We start from the raw sequence: 24,071 nt of genomic DNA, 5'->3' as shown, positions 1-24,071 counted from the left end.
TTTGCTGCTATAACAGCCTCCACTCTTCTGGGAAGGCATTAATATGGAGTTGGTCCCCCTCCTGCTGCTATAACAGCCTCCACTCTTCTGGGAAGGCTTTAATATGGAGTTGGTCCCCCCCTTTGCTGCTATAACAGCCTCCACTCTTCTGGGAAGTCATTAATATGGAGTTGGTCCCCCTCCTGCTGCTATAACAGCCTCCACTCTTCTGGGAAGGCTTTAATATGGAGTTGGTCCCCCCCTTTGCTGCTATAACAGCCTCCACTCTTCTGGGAAGGCTTTAATATGGAGTTGGTCCCCCTCCTGCTGCTATAACAGCCTCCACTCTTCTGGGAAGGCTTTAATATGGAGTTGGTCCCCCTTCTGCTGCTATAACAGCCTCCACTCTTCTGGGAAGGCTTTAATATGGAGTTGGTCCCCCTTCTGCTGCTATAACAGCCTCCACTCTTCTGGGAAGGCTTTAATATGGAGTTGGTCCCCCTTCTGCTGCTATAACAGCCTCCACTCTTCTGGGAAGGCTTTAATATGGAGTTGGTCCCCCTTCTGCTGCTATAACAGCCTCCACTCTTCTGGGAAGGCTTTAATATGGAGTTGGTCCCCCTCCTGCTGCTATAACAGCCTCCACTCTTCTGGGAAGTCATTAATATGGAGTTGGTCCCCCTTCTGCTGCTATAACAGCCTCCACTCTTCTGGGAAGGCTTTAATATGGAGTTGGTCCCCCTTCTGCTGCTATAACAGCCTCCACTCTTCTGGGAAGGCTTTCCACTAGATGTTGGAACATTGCTGTGGGGAGTTTACATGCACTTAGGGTGGAGTCATTAAAACTCGTTTTTCAACCACCACTAATTTCTTGTTAACAAACTATAGTTTTGGCAAGTCGGTTACGACATCTACTTTGTGCATGACACAAGTCATTTTCCCAACAATTGTTTACAGACAGATTATTTCACTTATAATTCACTGTATTACAATTCCAGTGGGTCAGAAGTTTACATACACTAAGTTGACTGTGCCTTTAAACAGCTAGGGAAAGTCTGATAGGCTAATTGACATAATTTGAGTCAATTGGAGGTGTACCTGTGGATGTATTTCAAGGCCTACCTTCAAACTCAGTGCCTCTTTGCTTGACGTCATGGGAAATCAAAAGAAATCAGCCAAGACCTCATAAAAAAAATTGTAGACCTCCACAAGTCTGGTTCATCCTTGGGAGCAATTTCCAAACGCCTGAAGGTACCACGTTCATCTGTACAGACAATAGTACACAAGTATAAACACCATGGGACCACGCAGCCGCCATACCGCTCAAGAAGGAGACGCGTTCTGTCTCCTAGAGATGAACGTACTTTGGTGCGAAAAGTGCAAATCAGTCCCAGAACAACAGCAAAGGACCATAAAAAAGCCAGACTACGGTTTGCAACTGCACATGGGAACAAAGATTGTACTTTTTGGAGAAAAGTCCTCTGGTCTGATGAAACAAAAATAGAACTGTTTGGCCATAATGACCATCGTTATGTTTGGAGGACAAAGGGGGAGGCTTGCCAGCCGAAGAACACCATCCCAACCGTGAAGCACGGGGGTGGCAGCATCATGTTGTGGGGGTACTTCACAAAATAGATGGCATCATGAGGTAGAAAAATGATGTGGATATATTGAAGCAACATCTCATCAGTCAGGAAGTTAAAGCTTGGTTGCAAATGTGTCTTCCAAATGGACAATGACCCCAAGCATACTTCCAAAGTTGTGGCAAAATGGCTTAAGGACAACAAAGTCAAGGTATTGGAGTGGCCATCACAAAGCCCTGACCTCAATCCTTTTGAACATTTGTGGGCAGAACTGAAAAAGCGTGTGCGAGCAAGGAGGCCTACAAACCTGACTCAGTTACACCAGCTCTGTCAGGAGGAATGGGCCAAAATTCACCCAACTTATTGTGGGAAGCTTGTGGAAGGCTACCCAAAACGTTTGACCCAAGTTAAACAATTTAAAGGCAATGCCCCCAAATACTAATTGAGTGCATGTAAACTGGGAATGTGATGAAAGAAAGAAAAGCTGAAATAAATAATTCTCTCTACTATTATTCTGACATTTCACATTCTTAAAATAAAGTGGTGATCCTAACTGACCTAAGACAGGGAATCTTTACTAGGATTAAAATGTCAGGAATTGTGAAAAACTGAGTTGAAATGTATTTGGCTAAGGTGTATGTAAACTTCCGACTTCAACTGTAAGTGTTTAGACCCTTTACTCAGGACTTTGTTGAAGCACCTTCGGCAGCGATTACTGCCTTATCTTCTTGGGTATGAAGCTTGGTACACCTTTATTTGGGGAGTTTCTCTCCTTCTTCTCTGCAGATCCTCTCAAGCTCTGTCAGGTTGGATGGGGAGTGTTGCTGTACAGGTCCCAGAGATGTTAGTTCGGATTCAAGTCCGGGCTCTGGCTCAGCTAATGAAGGACATTGAGACTTTTCTCGAAGCCACTCCTGCGTGGTCTTGGCAGTGTGCTTAGGGTCGTTGTCCTGTTGGAAGATGAACCTTCACCCCCTGAGCTCTCTGGAGCTCTCTACCCATCAAGGATATCTCCGTTCATTTTTCCCTCGATCCTGACTAGTCTCCCAGTCACTGAAAACCATCCCCACAGCATGATGCTGCCACCACCATGCTTCACCGTAGGGAATGGTGCCTGGTTTCTTCCAGATGTGAAGCTTGGCATTCAAGCCAAACAATTCAATATTGGTTTCATCATGGTCTGAGAGTCCTTTAGGTGCCTTTTGGGAAACTCCAAGTGGGCTGTCATGTGTCTTTTTGCTGAGGAGTGGCTTCTTTCTGGTCACTCTAACATAAAGGCCTGATTGGTGGAGTGCTGTAGAGATGGTTGTCATTCTGGAAGGTTCTCCCATCTCCACAGAGGAACTCTGGAGCTCTGTCCGAGTGACCATCAGGTTCTTGGTCACCTCCCTGACCATGGCCCTTCTCTCCAGATTGCTCAGTTTGACCAGGCGGCCAGCTCTAGGAAGAGTCTTGGTGGTTCCAAACTTCTTCCATTAAATAATGATGGAGGCCAATGTGTTCTTGGGGACCTTCAATGCTGCAGATTTTTTTTGGTATCCTTCCCCAGATCTGTGCCTCGACACAATCCTGTCTCGGAGCTCTACAGACAATTCCTTCGACCTCATGGCTTGGTTTTGGCTCTTACATGCACTGTCAACTGTGGGACCTTATATAGACAGGTGTGTGCCTTTCCAAATCATGTCCAATCAATTGAATTTACCATAGGTGGACTCCACTCAAGTTGTAGAAACATCTCAAGGATGATCAATGGAAACAGGATGCACCTGAGCTCAATTTCGAGTCTCATAGCAAAGGGTCTGAATACTGATGTAAATAAGGTATTTCTGTTTTTTATTTTTAATAAATGTGCGAAAAAATATTAACCTGTGTTCGCTTTGTCATTATGGGGTGTTGTGTGTAGATTGATGAGGAAAACATTTTAATTTAATACATTTTAGAATAAGGCTGTAACGTAACACGGTGGAAAGAATCAAGGGGCCTGAATACTTTGTAGTGTACCACATGACCTCTGTTATTATACACTGTATAGTTTTACATTATAAAGCATGCTCATCCGAGTTTCACCTACCTTACACACCGTACACACACTCACCTGACACACACTCACCTTAGACACGCTGTACACACACCTGACACACACTCACCTGACACACACTCACCTGACACACACTCACCTTACAGACACGCTGTACACACACCGTACACACACTCACCTGACACACACTCACCTTACAGACACGCTGTACACACACCGTACACACACTCACCTGACACACTCACCTGACACACACTCACCTTACAGACACGCTGTACACACACCGTACACACACTCACCTGACACACACTCACCTTACAGACACGCTGTACACACACCGTACACACACTCACCTGACACACACTCACCTTACAGACACGCTGTACACACACCGTACACACACTCACCTGACAGACACGCTGTACACACACCTTTTATAAAGTTGTGATTATTATTTTCTCCTCAGAACTGTTCCGTATCTCGACCTTTGCCCTCTTCCCGGCTGCAGCGGTAACAGAGCGCACCCTGGCCAGGGCAGGATGGGTCTATACTGGCGTTGGAGACAGGGTGCAGTGTTTCAGGTGATTATCCTGCCACGCTGGCCCATCCCTGATCTTCACTACATCATTTAAATGGACCTACCTACTAACTGATATTGTGTGTATAATTCTCAAGGTGTAACGTGACATCTAATTGTTAAATTGAAATGTTCGTCCTCCAGGTGTAAGGTGACGGCGGAGGGCTGGCAGACAGGTGACTGTCCTACTGAGAGACACAGACAGCTGTCCCCTTCTTGCGCCTTCATCCAGAGTCTACCCTCTACTGCCAACCTCCTCTCGTCTTCTCACAGCGCCTTCTCTCCGCTATGCAGCGCACACGTCATACCGGTGAGATGGTGATGATTACATTGTATTTGTCACATGCGCCGAATACAACAGGTGTCGACCTTATGGGGGTAATGGTTGTGGTGATGAATGGAATGTCTGGGGTGATGATGGTGGTGGTGGTGGTGGATGATGATGGTGGTGGGGGTTATAATGATGGTTGTGATGGGGGTGGGGGTTATAATGATGGTTGTGGTGATGGTGGGGGTTATAATGATAGTTGTGGTGGAGGTTATAATGATAGTTGTGATGGTGGTGGGGGTTATAATGATGGTTGTGATGGGGGTGGGGGTTATAATGATGGTGGGGTTATAATGATAGTTGTGGTGGGGGTTATAATGATAGTTGTGATGGTGGTGGGGGTTATAATGATGGTTGTGGTGATGATGGGGGTGGGGGGGGTTATAATGATGGTTGTGATGGGGGTGGGGGTTATAATGATGGTTGTGATGGGGGTGGGGGTTATAATGATGGTTGTGATGGGGGTGGGGGTTATAATGATAGTTGTGGTGATGATGGGGGTGGTGGGGGTTATAATGATGGTTGTGATGGGGGTGGGGGTTATAATGATGGTTGTGATGGGGGTGGGGGTTATAATGATGGTTGTGATGGGGGTGGGGGTTAATGTGGTGATGATGGGGGTTGTAATGATGGTGGTGGGGATGATGGATGTGGTGGTGGGAGTTAATATGATAGTTGTGGTGATGATGGGGGTGGTGGTGGGGGTTAATATGATAGTTGTGGTGATGGTGGTGGGGGTTATATTGATAGTTGTGGTGATGATGGGGGTTATAATGATAGTTATGGTGGTGGGGGTTATAATGATAGTTGTGGTGATCATGGGGGTTATAATGATAGTTATGGTGGTGGGGGTTATAATGATAGTTATGGTGGTGGGGGTTATAATGATAGTTGTGGTGGTGGTGGTTATAATGATAGTTGTGGTGGTGGTGGTTATAATGATAGTTGTGGTGGGGGTTATAATGATAGTTGTGGTGGTGATGGTGGTGGTTATAATGATAGTTGTGGTGGTGGGGGTTATAATGATAGTTATGGTGGTGGGGGTTATAATGATAGTTGTGGTGGTGGGGGTTATAATGATAGTTGTGGTGGTTATAATGATAGTTATGGTGGTGGTGGTTATAATGATAGTCATGGCGGTGGTGGTTATAATGATAGTTGTGGTGGTGGGGGTTATAATGATAGTTGTGGTGGTGGGGGTTATAATGATAGTTGTGGGGGTGGGGGTTATAATGATAGTTGTGGGGGTTATAATGATAGTTATGGTGGTGGGGGTTATAATGATAGTTGTAGTGGTTATAATGATAGTTGTGGTGGTAGTGGTTATAATGATAGTTGTGGTGATGGGGGTTATAATGATCGTTGTGGTGATGGGGGTTATAATGATCGTTGTGATGGGGGTTATAATGATAGTTGTGGTGGGGGATATAATGATAGTTGTGGTGGTGGGGGTTATAATGATAGTTGTGGTGGTGGGGGTTATAATGATAGTTGTGGTGGTGGGGGTTATAATGATAGTTGTGGTGGTGGGGGTTATAATGATAGTTATGGTGGTGGGGGTTATAATGATAGTTGTGGTGGTGGGGGTTATAATGATAGTTGTGGTGGTGGGGGTTATAATGATAGTTGTGGTGGTGGGGGTTATAATGATAGTTGTGGGGGTGGGGGTTATAATGATAGTTGTGGGGGTGGGGGTTATAATGATAGTTGTGGTGGTGGGGGTTATAATGATAGTTGTGGTGGTGGGGGTTATAATGATAGTTATGGTGGTGGGGGTTATAATGATAGTTGTGGTTGTGGTGGTTATAATGATAGTTGTGGTGATGGGGGTTATAATGATAGTTGTGGTGATGGGGGTTATAATGATAGTTGTGGTGGTGGGGGTTATAATGATAGTTGTGGTGGTGGGGGTTATAATGATAGTTATGGTGGTGGGGGTTATAATGATAGTTATGGTGGTGGGGGTTATAATGATAGTTGTGGTGGTGGGGGTTATAATGATAGTTGTGGTGGTGGGGGTTATAATGATAGTTATGGTGGTGGGGGTTATAATGATAGTTATGGTGGTGGGGGTTATAATGATAGTTATGGTGGTGGGGGTTATAATGATAGTTATGGTGGTGGGGGTTATAATGATAGTTATGGTGGTGGGGGTTATAATGATAGTTGTGGTGGTGGTGGGGGGGGGTTATAATGATAGTTGTGGTGATGATGGGGGTTATAATGATAGTTGTGGTGGTGGGGGTTATAATGATAGTTGTGGGGGTTATAATGATAGTTGTGGTGGTGGGGGTTATAATGATAGTTGTGGGGGTTATAATGATAGTTGTGGTGGTGGGGGTTATAATGATAGTTGTGGTGGTGGGGGTTATAATGATAGTTGTGGTGGTGGTGGTTATAATGATAGTTGTGGTGGGGGTTATAATGATAGTTGTGGTGGGGGTTATAATGATAGTTGTGGGGGTGGGGGGTTATAATGATAGTTGTGGTGATGGGGGTTATAATGATTGTTGTGGTGATGGGGGTTATAATGATCGTTGTGGTGATGGGGGTTATAATGATAGTTGTGGTTGTGGTGGTTATAATGATAGTTGTGGTGGGGGTTATAATGATCGTTGTGGTGATGGGGGTTATAATGATCGTTGTGGTGATGGGGGTTATAATGATAGTTGTGGTTGTGGTGGTTATAATGATAGTTGTGGTGGGGGTTATAATGATAGTTGTGGGGGTGGTGGTTATAATGATAGTTGTGGGGGTGGTGGTTATAATGATAGTTGTGGTGATGGGGGTTATAATGATCTTTGTGGTGATGGGGGTTATAATGATAGTTGTGGTGATGGGGGTTATAATGATAGTTGTGGTGGTGGTGGTTATAATGATAGTTGTGGTGGTGGGGGTTATAATGATAGTTGTGGTGGTGGTTATAATGATAGTTGTGGTGGGGGTTATAATGATAGTTGTGGTGATGATGGGGGTTATAATGATAGTTGTGGTGGGGGTTATAATGATAGTTGTGGTGGGGGTTATAATGATAGTTGTGGTGATGATGGGGGTTATAATGATAGTTGTGGTGATGATGGGGGTTATAATGATAGTTGTGGTGGGGGTTATAATGATAGTTGTGGTGGTGGGTGTTATAATGATAGTTGTGGTGGTGGGGGTTATAATGATAGTTGTGGTGGTGGGGGTTATAATGATAGTTATGGTGGTGGGGGGTTAAAATGATCATTATGGTGGTGGGGGTTATAATGATAGTTGTGGTGGTGGTGGTTATAATGATAGTTGTGGTGGTGGGGGTTATAATGATAGTTATGGTGGTGGGGGTTATAATGATAGTTGTGGTGGTGGGGGTTATAATGATAGTTGTGGGGGTGGGGGTTATAATGATAGTTATGGTGGTGGGGGTTATAATGATAGTTGTGGTGGTGGTGGGGGTTATAATGATAGTTGTGGTGGTGGGGGTTATAATGATAGTTGGGGTGGTGGTGGTTATAATGATAGTTGTGGTGGTGGGGGTTATAATGATAGTTGTGGGGGTTATAATGATAGTTATGGTGGTGGGGGTTATAATGATAGTTGTGGTGGTGGTGGGGGTTATAATGATAGTTGTGGTGGTTGTTATAATGATAGTTGTGGGGGTTATAATGATCGTTGTGGTGATGGTGGGGGTTATAATGATAGTTGTGGTGGGGGTTATAATGATAGTTGTGGGGGTTATAATGATCGTTGTGGTGATGGTGGGGGTTATAATGATCGTTGTGGTGATGGTGGGGGTTATAATGATCGTTGGGGTGATGGTGGTGGGGGTGATGTCTGATGTCTAATAACGTGTGTTATCTCTCCCAGGTGTCAGGACCTGGCCCAGCCCCCCTCCCCGTCTCTGCCCCTAACCCGGTGTCCGGTGAAGAGCCCGGTGTCCCGCCCCCCTCCAGCCCACTGAGCTCCCGAGAAGTGGAGGACATGTAAGGCTCTTATTGGCTGTTTCTACGATCTTATTGGCTGTTTCTACACTCTGATTGGTTGGCTGCACTGACATTTATTTAAGCATAATTTATTTGTCAAATGTTCTCTTAAAACGTTCTGTAGGTGTTACCAGATAAATATTAAATAACACTACTTTAATACACAAGACTAATAATTAGGGATGTGACAAATAGACAATTTTTCATAACGTTTAAACCCAAACAAATATTAAAACGATAAGCAAAAAAGTGTAAAATGACACGTGCATTAGCAATGCAGAATATGGTTGTACCGCTGCTATTGCATGTGACTGCTAGCGGGCAATGAAGTTTTGTGTAGCACATTTATGGTTCTAGACTGGTAGGCTGTATTCATGGTTCTAGACTGGTAGGCTGTATTCGTGGATCTAGACTGGTAGGCTGTATTCATGGTTCTAGACTGGTAGGCTGTATTCGTGGTTCTAGACTGGTAGGCTGTATTCGTGGTTCTAGACTGGTAGACTGTATTCGTGGTTCTAGACTGGTAGGCTGTATTCATGGTTCTAGACTGATAGGCTGTATTCGTGGTTCTAGACTGGTAGGCTGTATTCGTGGTTCTAGACTGGTAGCCTGTATCTGTGGTTCTAGACTGGTAGGCTGTATTCGTGGTTCTAGACTGGTAGGCTGTATTCGTGGTTCTAGACTGGTAGGCTGTATTCGTGGTTCTAGACTGGTAGGCTGTATTCGTGGTTCTAGACTGGTAGGCTGTATTCGTGGTTCTAGACTGGTAGGCTGTATTCGTGGTTCTAGACTGGTAGGCTGTATTATTGGTTCTAGACTGGTAGGCTGTATTCGTGGTTCTAGACTGGTAGGCTGTATTATTGGTTCTAGACTGGTAGGCTGTATTATTGGTTCTAGACTGGTAGGCTGTATTCGTGGTTCTAGACTGGTAGGCTAGATGAAAGTGAACAATGTGTGATCGGGGTGTATTCATTCCGCCGATTCTGTTGAAAACGTTTCTAAAACATACCTGAATTTGTCCAATAGAAACTCTCATTTACAACTGTTGGACTAATGACTACACCCTAGATCAGCTAGATGCAGGCCAGAGTGTGCAAGGCGGAATTGAATGTGTCAATGTCATTACTCAAATTTCTCTCGACCTATGTTGGTAACTTCCATTCATAGGCTAGGTTGTAGCAACCTCATGATGGGCATAGGGATAATTTGAGTATCACGTAGTAGCCTAAACCTATCACTGTTACATTGAACTGGGTGAATATGAATGACAGTAACCTAAACCTATCACTGTTACATTGAACTGGGTGAATATGAATGACAGTAACCTAAACCTATCACTGTTACATTGAACTGGGTGAATATGAATGACAGTAACCTAAACCTATCACTGTTACATTGAACTGGGTGAATATGAATGACAGTAACCTAAACCTATCACTGTTACATTGAACTGGGTGAATATGAATGACAGTAACCTAAACCTATCACTGTTACATTGAACTGGGTGAATATGAATGACAGTAACCTAAACCTATCACTGTTACATTGAACTGGGTGAATATGAATGACAGTAACCTAAACCTATCGATGTTACATTAAACTGGGTGAATATGAATGACAGTAACCTAAACCTATCGATGTTACATTAAACTGGGTGAATATGAATGACAGTAACCTAAACCTATCGATGTTACATTAAACTGGGTGAATATGAATGACAGTAACCTAAACCTATCGATGTTACATTGAACTGGGTGAATATGAATGACAGTAACCTAAACCTATCACTGTTACATTGAACTGGGTGAATATGAATGACAGTAACCTAAACCTATCACTGTTACATTGAACTGGGTGAATATGAATGACAGTAACCTAAACCTATCACTGTTACATTGAACTGGGTGAATATGAATGACAGTAACCTAAACCTATCACTGTTACATTGAACTGGGTGAATGGAATATGAATGACAGTCATCCAATATGCTGTACTAGAAATATAGGGCCCAAAATAATCCTCCCCACTCATCTTAAATGGCACCTACCACCACTGGTGTGCAATAATAGTGTTTAAATGGTTTTTGAATGACTATCTCATCTCAGTACCCCACACATACAATTATCTGTAAGGTCCCTCAGTCCAGCAGTGAATTTCAAACACAAAGACCAGGGAGGTTTTCCAATCCCTCGTAAAGGGCACCTATTGGTAGATGGGTCAAAATAAAATAAAAAGCAGATATTGAATATCCTTTTAACATGGTGAAGTTATTAATTACACTTTGGATGGTGTCTCAATACACCCAGTCACTACAAAGATACAGGCGTCCTTCCTAACTTAGTTGCCAGAGAGGAAGGAAACAGCTCAGGGATTTCACCATGAGGCCCTTGGTGACTTTAAAACAGTTAGACTTAATGGCTGTGATAGGAGGAAACTGAGGATGGATCAACAACATTGTAGTTACTCCACAATACTAACCTAAATAATAGAGTGAAAAGGAAGCCTGTACAGAATAAATATATTCCAAAACATGCATCCTGTTTGCAACAAGACACTGAAGAAAAACGGCAAAAAATGTGCCAAAGGAATTCATTTTATGTCCTGAATAGAAAGCGTTAGGTTTGGGGAAAATCCAACAACACAAATCCAACAACACATCATTGAGTACCACTTCATATTTTCAAGCATGGTGGTGGCTGCATCATGTTATGGGTATGCTTGTCATCGGCAAGGTGCTGGGCCAATTGTGTGCCGCCCTATGGGACTCCCAATCACGGCCGGTTGTGATACAGCCTGGAATCGAACCAGGGTCTATAGTGCCGCCTCCAGCACTGAGATGCAGTGCCTTAGACCGCTGCACCACTTGGGAGCCCCGAGTGATGTAGTAACCAAAAAAGTGTTAAACAAATCAAAACATATTTTATAATTGAGGTTCTTCAAAGTAGCCACCCGTTGCCTTGATGACAGCTTTGCACACTCTTGGCATTCTCTCAACCAGCTGCATGAGGTAGTCATCTGGAATGCATTTCAATTAACAGGTGTGCCTTGTTAAATGTTCATTTTTGGAATTTCTTTCCTTAATGCGTTTGAGCCAATCAGTTGTGTTGTGACAAGGTAGGGGTGGTATACAGAAGATAGCCCTATTTGGTAAAATACCAAGTCTATATTATGGCAAGAACAGCTCAAGTAAGTAAAGAGCAATGACAGTCCATCATTACTTTAAGACATGAAGGTCCGTCAATCTGGAAAATTTCAAGAATTTGAAAATTATATGAACTGTAATTCAATAAATTGAAATTGTTTCATGTTGAATTTATTTTGGCTGAGTATTTTTTAACATACATTCAGAACTGAATATTAACCTAATTTGAACGTCTGGAACAGATATATTTTAAATTGTAATTTTTCTAACTGGGTAAGGCGTTCAGATTTTTGGGAACACACTGAAAAGGAACTGTTGATCGTTCATCGCAAATTTGTATTAAAATGGCATGAGTTGGGTGAATGAATGAATGAATTATTATTATTATTATTATTACTGAATTAATGCCTCATAAAGGTAAGGGCTGGAATTTGTCCTTGATGCTCGAACAGCAACGTGTTGATCTAGATAATTACACGCGCTACTTGCATGTGCATTGGCCGGGTTTAGATTCAACATAGATAACTGTGTTGTGAGCGGCTGGTCTTGGTTGAGGAAAATGTAGGCTAGCTAGCAGTGTTTGTGCTGAAACTGACCTCTGGCTGCACACCTAATCTAGCCAGTTTGACTGTATCATGGTGGAGTAACTAACTAGATGAGCGTTGTATGTATTAGAAAGCAGTATGGCAGGTATGGCAGGTTCCAGTATAGCAGTATGGCAGGTCCAAAAGTTTGGTGTTGACAATGAACTTTACTTAGCTAGCTAGCTGTGCTTTATGGAAGAATGTACTGTAGCTAGGTAGGATATATTGTCAACATTGAGTTGAGGTTGTCTGAAAAAGGTGGCAAGTGTAATGGTCACTTTCAGGACTCTGTAGTCTCGTCGTTTTCCTAGATATTGAGCTACGTCTTGGCAAGAAATTGTATTTTTCCCCCCTAACGCTATCGAGCAGGTAAGAACTCTGGTATGTGGTTCTCGGTAATGGCCGGATGGCAGGGAGTGGGTTGTGTATCTCCAATCAAGTTACAAAGTTTCATTGACATTGTTGTCATTTTGGCTCAGATATGATGGAAGGCAGATTTGAAATGAACATTGAGCATCAATCAATCCCTACTATTGATGTCTAGAGTTGCGCTTCGCCTTCAGCGACCTACTAAGAAGTTGAATATTTAAAGTGGGGGCCCATATAATAATGCCATGTAAAAGGATGATCACAGTGAAATGTTTTACAGGGTCAGCCATAGTAGTACGGCCCCTTTATATCTGATAATGTGTCTGTAGGTCCCACCAGAGACCCCCTTCCTGTCACAACCCCAGTATGAGGAGAGAGCAGGACCGCCTGGACTCCTTCCAGTCCTGGACCCTGTCCATCATCACCCCCTCTGAGCTGGCTACGGCTGGCTTCTATTACCTGGGACAGGGAGACCGCGTGGCCTGCTTCACCTGTGGAGGACAGGTACTATACTACTACTGTACTATACTACTACTCTATAGTACACACTAGCCTTTGAGCTGGCTACGGCTGGCTTCTATTACCTGGGGCAGGGAGACCGCGTGGCCTGCTTCACCTGTGGAGGACAGGTATACTATTATTACTACTACTACTATATACTACATTTTACATGCACATGTTAGTCTTTTAGCTTATCCACAGCCACTTTAAAGTAGTAATTATATAAACTCAGCACAAAAAAAGAAACGTCCTCTCACTGTCAACTGCGTTTATTTTCAGCAAACTTAACGTGTAAATATTTAACGTGTAAATATTTGTATGACCGTAAGATTCAACGACTGAGACATAAACTGAACAAGTTCCACAGCCATGTGACTAACAGAAATGGAATAATGTGTCCCTGAACAAAGGGGGGGTCAAAATTAGAGGTCAACCGATTAATCGCCATGGCCGATAGATGCCGATTATGGCCGATTACATTGCAATCCACGAGGAAACTGCGTGGCAGGCTGGCCACCTGTTACGCGAGTGCAGCTTCAAAATTACCTTGTGGCTGCAATGAGCCACGGTAAGTTGCTAGCTAGCATTAAACTTATAAAAAAAACTATCAATCTTCACATAATCACTAGTTAACTACACATGGTTGATGATATTACTAGGTTAACTAGCTTGTCCTGCGTTGCATATAATCAATGCGGTGCCTGTTAATTTGTCATCGAATCACAGCCTATTCCTACCTATCCATAAATATGGAGATCTATAGGAGAAAGCCCTGCCTCCAGCTGTTTGCTTAGAAATTCTAGGAACAGTAAGGAGGCCTGCGTCTTGTGACCGTAGCGTACGTGTAGGTATGTACGGCAGGACCAACTCGGACAGATAGGTAGGAGCGAGGCCATGTAATGCTTTGTAGGTTAGCAGTAAAACCTTGAAGTCAGCCTTAACAGGAAGCCAGGCTGCGCTGGAGTAATTGTTTTGGTTCTAGCAGCCGTGTTCAGCACTAACTGAAGTTTATCTAGTGCCTTATCTGGGTAGGCGGAGAGTAGAGCATTGCAGTAGTCTACATCTTTATGCATCATTTCTAGACACAAAGTTTCAGATTTTTTTAATTTTTTTTTTTTAGAAAAGCTGCTCTTGAAATATTTTTTGATATGTTCGTCAAAAGAGAGATCAGAGTCCAGAGTAACGCGAGGTCCTTCAGTTTTATTTGAGACGACTGTACAACCATCGAGATTAATTGTCAGATTCAACAGCAGATATATTTGTTTCCTGGGACCTAGAACTATCATCTCTGTTTTGTCAGTTTAAAAGTATAACATTTACCGCCATCCACTTCCTTATGTCTGAAACACAGGCTTCCAGGGAGGGCAATGTTGGAGATTCACCATGTTTCATTGAAATGTGTGTCGTCTGCATAGCAGTGAAAGTTGACATCACCAAGAGGTAGAATATATATAGTGAAAACAATAGTGGTCCTAAAACGGAACCTTGAGGAACATGGAAACGTACCATTGATTTGTCAGAGGACAAACAGAGATTAACTGATATGTTTCTGACAGATAAGATCTAAACCAAGCAAGGACTTGTCCGCATAGACCAATTTGAGTTTCCAATCTCTCCAAAAGAATGTGATGATCGATGGTGTCAAAAGTGCTACTAAGTTGGACACCCTAATGGGTGACGAACCCAATGCATATGGGTCCTGCTAAATTTCTCAAATGGCGGGTAAATTAAAATCTTCCCGGTCACTTTGTCCAGAGAGCGAGAGATATGATTGGAATCTCTTTCCTCTCTGTGTGTCTCTAGCTCAGTAACTGGGAACCAGGTGATTGATTACTGTCTCCTCTCTCTAGCTCAGTAACTGGGAACCAGGGGATTGATTACTGTCTCCTCTCTCTAGCTCAGTAACTGGGAACCAGGGGATTGATTACTGTCTCCTCTCTCTAGCTCAGTAACTGGGAACCAGGGGATTGATTACTGTCTCCTCTCTCTAGCTCAGTAACTGGGAACCAGGGGATTGATTACTGTCTCCTCTCTCTAGCTCAGTAACTGGGAACCAGGGGATTGATTACTGTCTCCTCTCTCTAGCTCAGTAACTGGGAACCAGGGGATTGATTACTGTCTCCTCTCTCTAGCTCAGTAACTGGGAACCAGGGGACCGGGCCGTGTCGGAGCACCAGAGACATTACCCTAACTGTCACTTCGTCAGAGGAGACCGGGCCGACAACGTGTCCATGGCGGGCGGGGCGGGAGGTGTAGGAGTGCCCCCCGGGGCGGTAGCCCCTGTCTCTAGCCCCCCAGGCCTCAGTAACGTGTCTAACCCAGCCATGCAGCAGCGTGAGGAGAGGTTGCTGACTTTCGTCCACTGGCCCTTACGTATCCCTGTTCGCCCCGACCAGCTGGCCAAGGCAGGGTTCTACTACGTCGGTGAGACAAATATTCAATATCTACATTCCAATATAACATGTATTTTATACTTGTTTTGTTTAACAGGTCCTTGGCAACAAATGTCCTGTTTGTATCCTCATAGACACTGTTCCTGTGATCAGAGGAACCTTGAGCTCCTGGTGTTCCCCTGGGCTTTACCCAAACATTTACCTCTACACCTCCTAATCAGACCCTGTGTGTGTTGCAGGGCGTAATGTTCCTGTGATCAGAGGAACCTTGGAGCTCCTGGTGTTCCCCTGGGCTTTACCCAAACATTTACCTCTACACCTCCTAATCAGACCCTGTGTGTGTTGCCGGGCGTAATGTTCCTGTGATCGGAGGAACCTTGAGCTCCTGGTGTTCCCCTGGGCTTTACCCAAACATTTACCTCTACACCTCCTAATCAGACCCTGTGTGTGTTGCCGGGCGTAATGTTCCTGTGATCGGAGGAACCTTGAGCTCCTGGTGTTCCCCTGGGCTTTACCCAAACATTTACCTCTACACCTCCTAATCAGACCCTGTGTGTGTTGCCGGGCGTAATGTTCCTGTGATCGGAGGAACCTTGAGCTCCTGGTGTTCCCCTGGGCTTTACCCAAACATTTACCTCTACACCTCCTAATCAGACCCTGTGTGTGTTGCCGGGCGTAATGTTCCTGTGATCGGAGGAACCTTGAGCTCCTGGTGTTCCCCTGGGCTTTACCCAAACATTTACCTCTACACCTCCTAATCAGACCCTGTGTGTGTTGCAGGGCGTAATGATGATGATGATGATGTGTGTGTTGCAGGGCGTAATGATGATGATGGTGTGTGTGTGTGTTGCAGGGCGTAATGATGATGGTGTGTGTGTGTGTTGCAGGGCGTAATGATGATGATGGTGTGTGTGTGTGTGTTGCAGGGCGTAATGATGATGATGGTGTGTGTGTGTGTTGCAGGGCGTAATGATGATGATGATGATGTGTGTGTGTTGCAGGGCGTAATGATGATGATGGTGTGTGTGTGTGTTGCAGGGCGTAATGATGATGGTGTGTGTGTGTGTTGCAGGGCGTAATGATGATGATGGTGATGTGTGTGTGTTGCAGGGCGTAATGATGTGTGTGTGTGTGTGTGTGTTGCAGGGCGTAATGATGATGATGATGATGTGTGTGTGTGTTGCAGGGTGTAATGATGTGTGTGTGTGTTGCAGGGCGTAATGATGATGACGGTGTGTGTGTTGCAGGGCGTGATGATGATGATGATGATGATGGTGTGTGTGTTGCAGGGCGTGATGATGATGATGATGTGTGTGTTGCAGGGCGTAATGATGATGATGATGATGATGGTGTGTGTTGCAGGGCGTGATGATGATGATGATGATGATGGTGTGTGTGTGTGTTGCAGGGCGTAATGATGATGATGATGATGTGTGTGTTGCAGGGCGTAATGATGATGATGATGATGTGTGTGTTGCAGGGCGTAATGATGATGATGATGATGATGATGGTGTGTGTTGCAGGGCGTAATGATGATGGTGATGGTGTGTGTGTTGCAGGACGTAATGATGATGATGATGATGATGTGTGTGTTGCAGGGCGTAATGATGATGATGATGATGATGGTGTGTGTTGCAGGGCGTAATGATGACGTGAAGTGTTTCTGCTGTGACGGGGGTCTGAGGTGCTGGGAGTCAGGGGACGACCCCTGGGTGGAGCACGCCAAATGGTTCCCTAGGTAACCACCCCTTACAGCGCTGCCATATTACGTGTGTGTTAGTGACAAGCTGATTGAACAACTGGAAAATAGTACTAGACAGAGCCAGTAGTCAGCTATCGGAACTGGTCAACACATCACCTTCAGACTTGATTACTGCAATGGCTGTGCATTACTGTGACTATGGTAACCTGTCAGTATATATTACTGTGACTATGGTAACCTGTCAGTATATATTACTGTGACTATGGTAACCTGTCAGTATATATTACTGTGACTATGGTAACCTGTCAGTATATATTACTGTGACTATGGTAACCTGTCAGTATATATTACTGTGACTATGGTAACCTGTCAGTATATATTACTGTGACTATGGTAACCTGTCAGTATATATTACTGTGACTATGGTAACCTGTCAGTATATATTACTGTGACTATGGTAACCTGTCAGTATATATTACTGTGACTATGGTAACCTGTCAGTATATATTACTGTGACTATGGTAACCTGTCAGTATATATTACTGTGACTATGGTAACCTGTCAGTATATATTACTGTGACTATGGTAACCTGTCAGTATATATTACTGTGACTATGGTAACCTGTCAGTATATATTACTGTGACTATGGTAACCTGTCAGTATATATTACTGTGACTATGGTAACCTGTCAGTATATATTAATGTGACTATGGTAACCTGTCAGTATATATTAATGTGACTATGGTAACCTGTCAGTATATATTAATGTGACTATGGTAACCTGTCAGTATATATTACTGTGACTATGGTAACCTGTCAGTATATATTACTGTGACTATGGTAACCTGTCAGTATATATTACCATGGTAACCTGTCAGTATATGTTACTGTGACTATGGTAACCTGTCAGTATATGTTACCATGGTAACCTGTCAGTATATATTAACCTCTAGGTGTCAGTATATGTGACTATGGTAACCTGTCAGTATATATTACTGTGACTATGGTAACCTGTCAGTATATATTACTGTGACTATGGTAACCTGTCAGTATATATTACTGTGACTATGGTAACCTGTCAGTATATATTACTGTGACTATGGTAACCTGTCAGTATATATTACTGTGACTATGGTAACCTGTCAGTATATATTACTGTGACTATGGTAACCTGTCAGTATATATTACTGTGAATATGGCAACCTCTCAGTATACGTTTCTATGGTAACCTGTCAGTATATATTAACCTCTCGGTGTCAGTATATGTTACTATGGTAACCTGTCAGTATATGTTACCATGGTAACCTGTCAGTATATATTAACCTCTAGGTGTCAGTATATATTACTATGGTAACCTGTCAGTATATGTTACTATGGTAACCTGTCAGTATATATTAACCTCTAGGTGTCAGTATATTTTAATGTAACTATGGTAACCTCCAGGTGTGTGTACCTGCTCCAGGAGAAAGGTCAGGAGTTTGTCCATCAGATCCAGGCTCGTTTCCCTCGGCTCTTTGAACAGGTAACACCTGCTTCTGTTTATACACCGTATTCACACCTGTTTATACACTGTATTCACACCTAACATCAATGACCTGTTTATACAATCATATATTGATTAGCTGTGTATTGATTAGCTGTGTATTGATTAGCTGTCTGGTAGAACATTGTGATGTGAATAAAGATCCATCATCTGATTGATCTGAACATCAGTCGAAACAGGAAGTAAACTCTCCTGGCTCCTCCCCCTACAGCTCCTGACCAATGGGGACAGCATCTCCAGGGAGTTTGTGGACCCACCAAGTGAGTAACAATTAAGGTTTTTGGACACTTGGTGTCTTGACAATATATAACAAAAAATTATAATAATATATTCATTTATTATTGTATTTTTAAATTTTTTTATATAGTAGCTGCTGTGTTTACAGCTAATCAACTGAACACCTGACTTTACCTTCTTACTTATAGCAAGTTAGCTAAACAGGCAGAAGAATAACTAGGTGTTGTAGGAAAAACACAAAAACAGGGACCAAACTCATCCAGAGATGAAGAACACACTGTTGTAGCAAAGCTTGACAGTTGCGCATTCAAATATTTGTTTTTAAGAATGTGTGAATCGTTCTGCTCAGCGAGGTGAAGAGCGGAAGAATTGCGTGAATTAACCCAAGCCTGGGTTTTATCTCCTGGAGAAAGCAGGGCTTCCGATACCTTTTCATTGGGCTTGTCAGGCGGGATGATTTTAGAGCTCTTCATTATGAGGTGGTCGAGCTCCGCTCTCCATAGCTGTGTTGTAACGAGTGACCCACTGAAAGGGAACCACCGGTTTCCACAGCAACAACCATAACGCTAACAGTTTCCCTCCCTCCCGCTCTCTCCCTCCTCCCGCTCTCTCCCTCCTCCCGCTCTCCCTCCCTCTCCCTCCCTCTCTCTCTCCCTCGCGCTCTCTCGCTCTCTCTCTCCCTCCTTCCCTCCCGCTCTCTCCCTCCTTCCCTCCCGCTCTCTCTCCCTCTTTCCTTTCCTGCTCTCTCTCCCTCCTTCCCTCCCGCTCTCTCTCTCTCTCCCTCACACTCTCTCCCTCTCTCCTTCCTGCCCTCTCACCCCTCCCCCTCTAGTGGTCAACCTGGGTCCAGGTGAGGAGCGGTCGGAAGATGCAGTGATGATGAACACTCCGGTGGTTGTGTCGGCTGTAGAGATGGGATTTGAGCGTGGCCTGGTCAAGCAGACGGTACATAACATAATTATATTCCATTACGCTCCCTGTCCTGTGTGTGTCTATAAAAATACACTGAACAAAAATATAAACATAACATGTAAAGTGTTGGTTTCATGAGCTGAAATAAAATATCCCTGATTTTTTTCCATACACACAAAGTGTATGTCTCTCAAATGTTGTGCACAAATTTGTTTACATCCCTGTTAGTGAGCATTTGTCCTTTACCAAAATAATCCATCCACCTGACAGGTGTGGCATATCAATAAAACACCATTCTAAAATGTGCTGCTGACTGCAGGAATGTCTATCAGAGCTGTTGCCAGAGAATTGAATGTTCATTTCTCTACCATAAGCCGCCTCCAACATTATTTTAGAGAATTTGGCAGCAAGTCCAACTGACCTCATAACCGCAGTGTATGGCGTCGTGTGGGCGAGCGTTTTGATGATGTCAACGTTGTGAACAGAGTGCCCCATGGTGGGTTTATAGTATGGACAGGCATAAGCTACGGACACCGAACACAATTGCATTTTATCGATGGCAATTTGAACACACTGAAATAACGTGAAGAGACCTTGAGGCCCATTGTGAGGCCCTTTTTTAAAAAATTTTAAGGTATCTGTTACCAACAGTATCTATATTCCCAGTTATGTGAAATCCATAGATTAGGGTCTAATGAATTTATTTCAATTGACAGATTTCCTTATATGAACTGTAACTCAGTCAAATCTTTGAAATTGTTGCATGTTGCGTTTTTATATTATTGTTCAGTATATCTTTCCATTAAGCAGAGGGACTCACTGTCTTGTGTGTCTATAATCTACAGGTCCAGAGTAAGATCCTGACCAGCGGAGAGAACTACAAGACGGTCCAGGAACTGGTCTCAGACCTGCTGTCTGCCGAGGACCAAAAGAGAGAGGAGGAGAAAGAGATGCTGGCCGAGGAGATGGCTTCTGGTACGGCTGATGGGAGGGAGAGAGAGAGGGAGGGAGAGAGAGAGGGAGGGAGAGAGAGAGGGAGAGAGAGAGAGGGAGGGAGAGAGAGAGGGAGGGAGAGAGGGAGAGAGAGAGAGGGAGAGAGAGAGAGAGAGAGAGAGAGAGAGAGAGAGAGAGAGGGAGAGAGAGAGGGAGAGAGAGAGGGAGAGAGAGAGGGAGAGAGAGAGAGAGAGAGAGAGAGAGAGGGAGGGTGAGAGAGAGGGTGAGAGAGGGAGAGAGAGTTAAGAATCTGGAGCATCAGCATTTGTGGGTTTGATTACAGGCGGCTCAAAATAGGCAGAAACAGAGACCTTTCATCTGAAATTGCCAAGAAACTGAAGATTTCGTACAACGCTGTGTACTACTCCCTTCACAGAACAGCGCAAACTGGCCCTAACCAGAATAGAAAGAAGAGTGGGAGGCCCCGGTGCACAACTGAGCAAGAGGACAAGTACATTTGAGGGTCTAGTTTGAGAAACAGACGCCTCACAAGTCCTCAACAAACACCAGTCTCAATGTCAACAGTGAAGAGGCGACTCTGGGAGGCAGAGTTCATTTTTACATTTACATTTAAGTCATTTAGCTGACGCTCTTATCCAGAGCGACTTACAAATTGGAAAGTTCATACATATTCATCCTGGTCCCCCCGTGGGGAATGAACCCACAACCCTGGCGTTGCAAGCCCCATGCTCTACCAACTGAGCCACACGGGACCTGTGTCTGTGTTCTTTTGCCTGTTTGAATTTTTTCTTTTTTGGGGGCCAGTCTGAGATATGGCTTTTTCCTTGCAACTCTGCCTAGAAGGCCAGCATCCCGGAGTCGCCTCTTCACTGTTGACGTTGAGACTGGTGTTTTGCACGAACTATTTAATGAAGCTGCCAGTTGAGGACTTGTGAGGCGTCTGTTTCTCAAACTAGACACTAATGTACTTGTCCTCTTGCGCTCCGTTTCCTGTAGTCCACGATCAGCTCCGTTGTCTTGCTGACATTGAGGGAGAAGTTATTGTCCTCTGGCTTGGCCCAGTTAATGAGCTTCTGGTGTCAGAGTCCAACTGAATCGAATGCAAACTATCTCTCCCTCTCCCAACGCCCTCTCCCTCTCCCAACGCTCTCTCCCAACGCTCTCTCCCAACGCTCTCTCCCTCTCCCAACGCTCTCTCCCTCTCCCAACGCTCTCTCCCTCTCCCAACGCCCTCTCCCAACGCTCTCTCCCTCTCCCAACGCCCTCTCCCAACGCTCTCTCCCTCTCCCAACGCCCTCTCCCAACGCCCTCTCCCTCTCCCAACGCTCTCTCCCTCTCCCAACGCTCTCTCCCAAACTATCTCTCCCTCTCCCAACGCTCTCTCCCTCTCCCAACGCTCTTTCCCTCTCCCAACGCCCTCTCCCAACGCCCTCTCCCAACGCCCTCTCCCAACGCCCTCTCCCAACGCCCTCTCCCTCTCCCAACGCCCTCTCCCAACGCCCTCTCCCTCTCCCAAACTATCTCTCCCTCTCCCAAACTATCTCTCCCTCTCCCAAACTATCTCTCCCTCTCCCAAACTATCTCTCCCAACGCTCTCTCCCTCTCCCTCTCCCAAACTATCTCTCCCAACGCTCTCTCCCTCTCCCAACGCTCTCTCCCTCTCCCAACGCTTTCTCCCTCTCCCAACGCTCTCTCCCTCTCCCAACGCTCTCTCCCTCTCCCAACGCTCTCTCCCTCTCCCAACGCTCTCTCCCTCTCCCAACGCTCTCTCCCCTGTCTCTCCCCTGTCTCTCCCCTGTCTCTCTCCTGTCTCTCCCTCTCTCAACGCTCTCTCCCCTGTCTCTCCAGATGGTAATTCGTTCTTGAAGAGGCACCAGGCAGCGTTGGTTCAGCGTCTGAAGAGCGTTGAGTCTGTCCTGGAGCACCTCAGAGAGCAGAACGTCATCAGTATGTCTTTACACTACTGAAATAATTTAATAATATGCATTAGTACTGTAGTAGTATTTATGTTGTGAAGAGTGTTGAGTCTGTCCTGGACCTCCTCAGAGAACAGAACGTCATCAGTATGTCTTTACACTACTGAAATAATTTAATAATATGCATTAGTACTGTAGTAGTATTTATGTTGTGAAGAGTGTTGAGTCTGTCCTGGACCTCCTCAGAGAACAGAACGTCATCAGTATGTCTTTACACTACTGAAATAATTTAATAATATGCATTAGTACTGTAGTAGTATTTATGTTGTGAAGAGTGTTGAGTCTGTCCTGGACCTCCTCAGAGAACAGAACGTCATCAGTATGTTACTAATACATGGTATATACTACAAGCTGCTACTACTACAATATTCATGTTTAGTTGGTCCTGGAGCGCCCATCAGTATATCTTTATATTATTACAAATATACTACTACATCTTAAACTACTAGCTACTACTACAGTACTATATTGATGTTATGATACCTCTACAGTAGGTGAAGAGTACAGTGGTCTCCAGGGCCAGTCCTCCCAGCAGCCGACCTCTAACCCCCTGACCTAGGTGGAGAGGAATACAGTGGTCTCCAGGGCCAGTCCTCTCAGCAGCAGACAGCCAGACTGATAGACTTGGTGCTGACCTCTGACCCCTGTCTCTTCAGGTGGAGAGGAATACAGTGGTCTCCAGGGCCAGTCCTCTCAGCAGCAGACAGCCAGACTGATAGACTTGGTGCTGACCTCTGACCCCTGTCTCTTCAGGTGGAGAGGAATACAGTGGTCTCCAGGGCCAGTCCTCTCAGCAGCAGACAGCCAGACTGATAGACTTGGTGCTGACTAAAGGAAACGCAGCAGCTGAGGTCTTCAGGAACTGGATCCAGAAGAACGATGTCTACCTGCTCAGAGACCTCATGGGTAAACCTGACTTCTGACCTTTCAACTCTTACCTCACACCCTAACTTCTTTTCCCCTTACCCTAACCTGCTAGAGACTTCACCTTGAACATCCCTCACTGTGGCTCGCCCTAGTTCCCTAACTCCTAGTCCCTTTACTCCCTAACTCCTACTCCCTAGCTCCCTAACTCCTAGTCCCTTTACTCTCTAACTTCTAGTCCATTTACTCCCTAGCTCCCTAACTCCTAGTCCTTTTACTCCCTAACTGCTAGCTCCCTAACTCCTAGTCCCTTTGCTCCCTAACTCCTAGTCCCTTTACTCCCTAACTCCTAGTCCCTTTGCTCCCTAACTCCTAGTCCCTTTACTCCCTAACTCCTAGTCCCTTTACTCCCTAACTCCTAGTCCC

At 44.6% G+C, this 24,071-nt stretch overlaps 1 protein-coding gene across 3 annotated transcripts in view; it reads left to right on the top strand.

Moving 5' to 3' along the window:
* birc2 (baculoviral IAP repeat containing 2) overlaps window positions 1–24,071 on the top strand; it is a 46,219-nt gene that overhangs the window by 7,834 nt on the left and 14,314 nt on the right. For 2 of the 3 annotated variants that reach the window (XM_071362915.1, XM_071362916.1), the window contains exons 4-15: window positions 4,067–4,181; window positions 4,322–4,487; window positions 8,352–8,467; window positions 12,892–13,066; window positions 15,196–15,487; window positions 17,095–17,194; window positions 18,603–18,681; window positions 18,914–18,962; window positions 19,772–19,884; window positions 20,697–20,826; window positions 22,654–22,752; window positions 23,535–23,687. In XM_071362915.1, the coding sequence (XP_071219016.1) occupies window positions 4,067–4,181; window positions 4,322–4,487; window positions 8,352–8,467; window positions 12,892–13,066; window positions 15,196–15,487; window positions 17,095–17,194; window positions 18,603–18,681; window positions 18,914–18,962; window positions 19,772–19,884; window positions 20,697–20,826; window positions 22,654–22,752; window positions 23,535–23,687 (1,587 nt within the window). The other variant, XM_071362917.1, reaches the window with a different exon arrangement.

The sequence above is a fragment of the Salvelinus alpinus genome, chromosome 24, assembly GCF_045679555.1.
Source record: "Salvelinus alpinus chromosome 24, SLU_Salpinus.1, whole genome shotgun sequence".
In the NCBI taxonomy this organism is placed as follows: Eukaryota; Metazoa; Chordata; class Actinopteri; order Salmoniformes; family Salmonidae; genus Salvelinus; species Salvelinus alpinus.
This window is presented reverse-complemented; position numbering and strand designations above follow the sequence as displayed.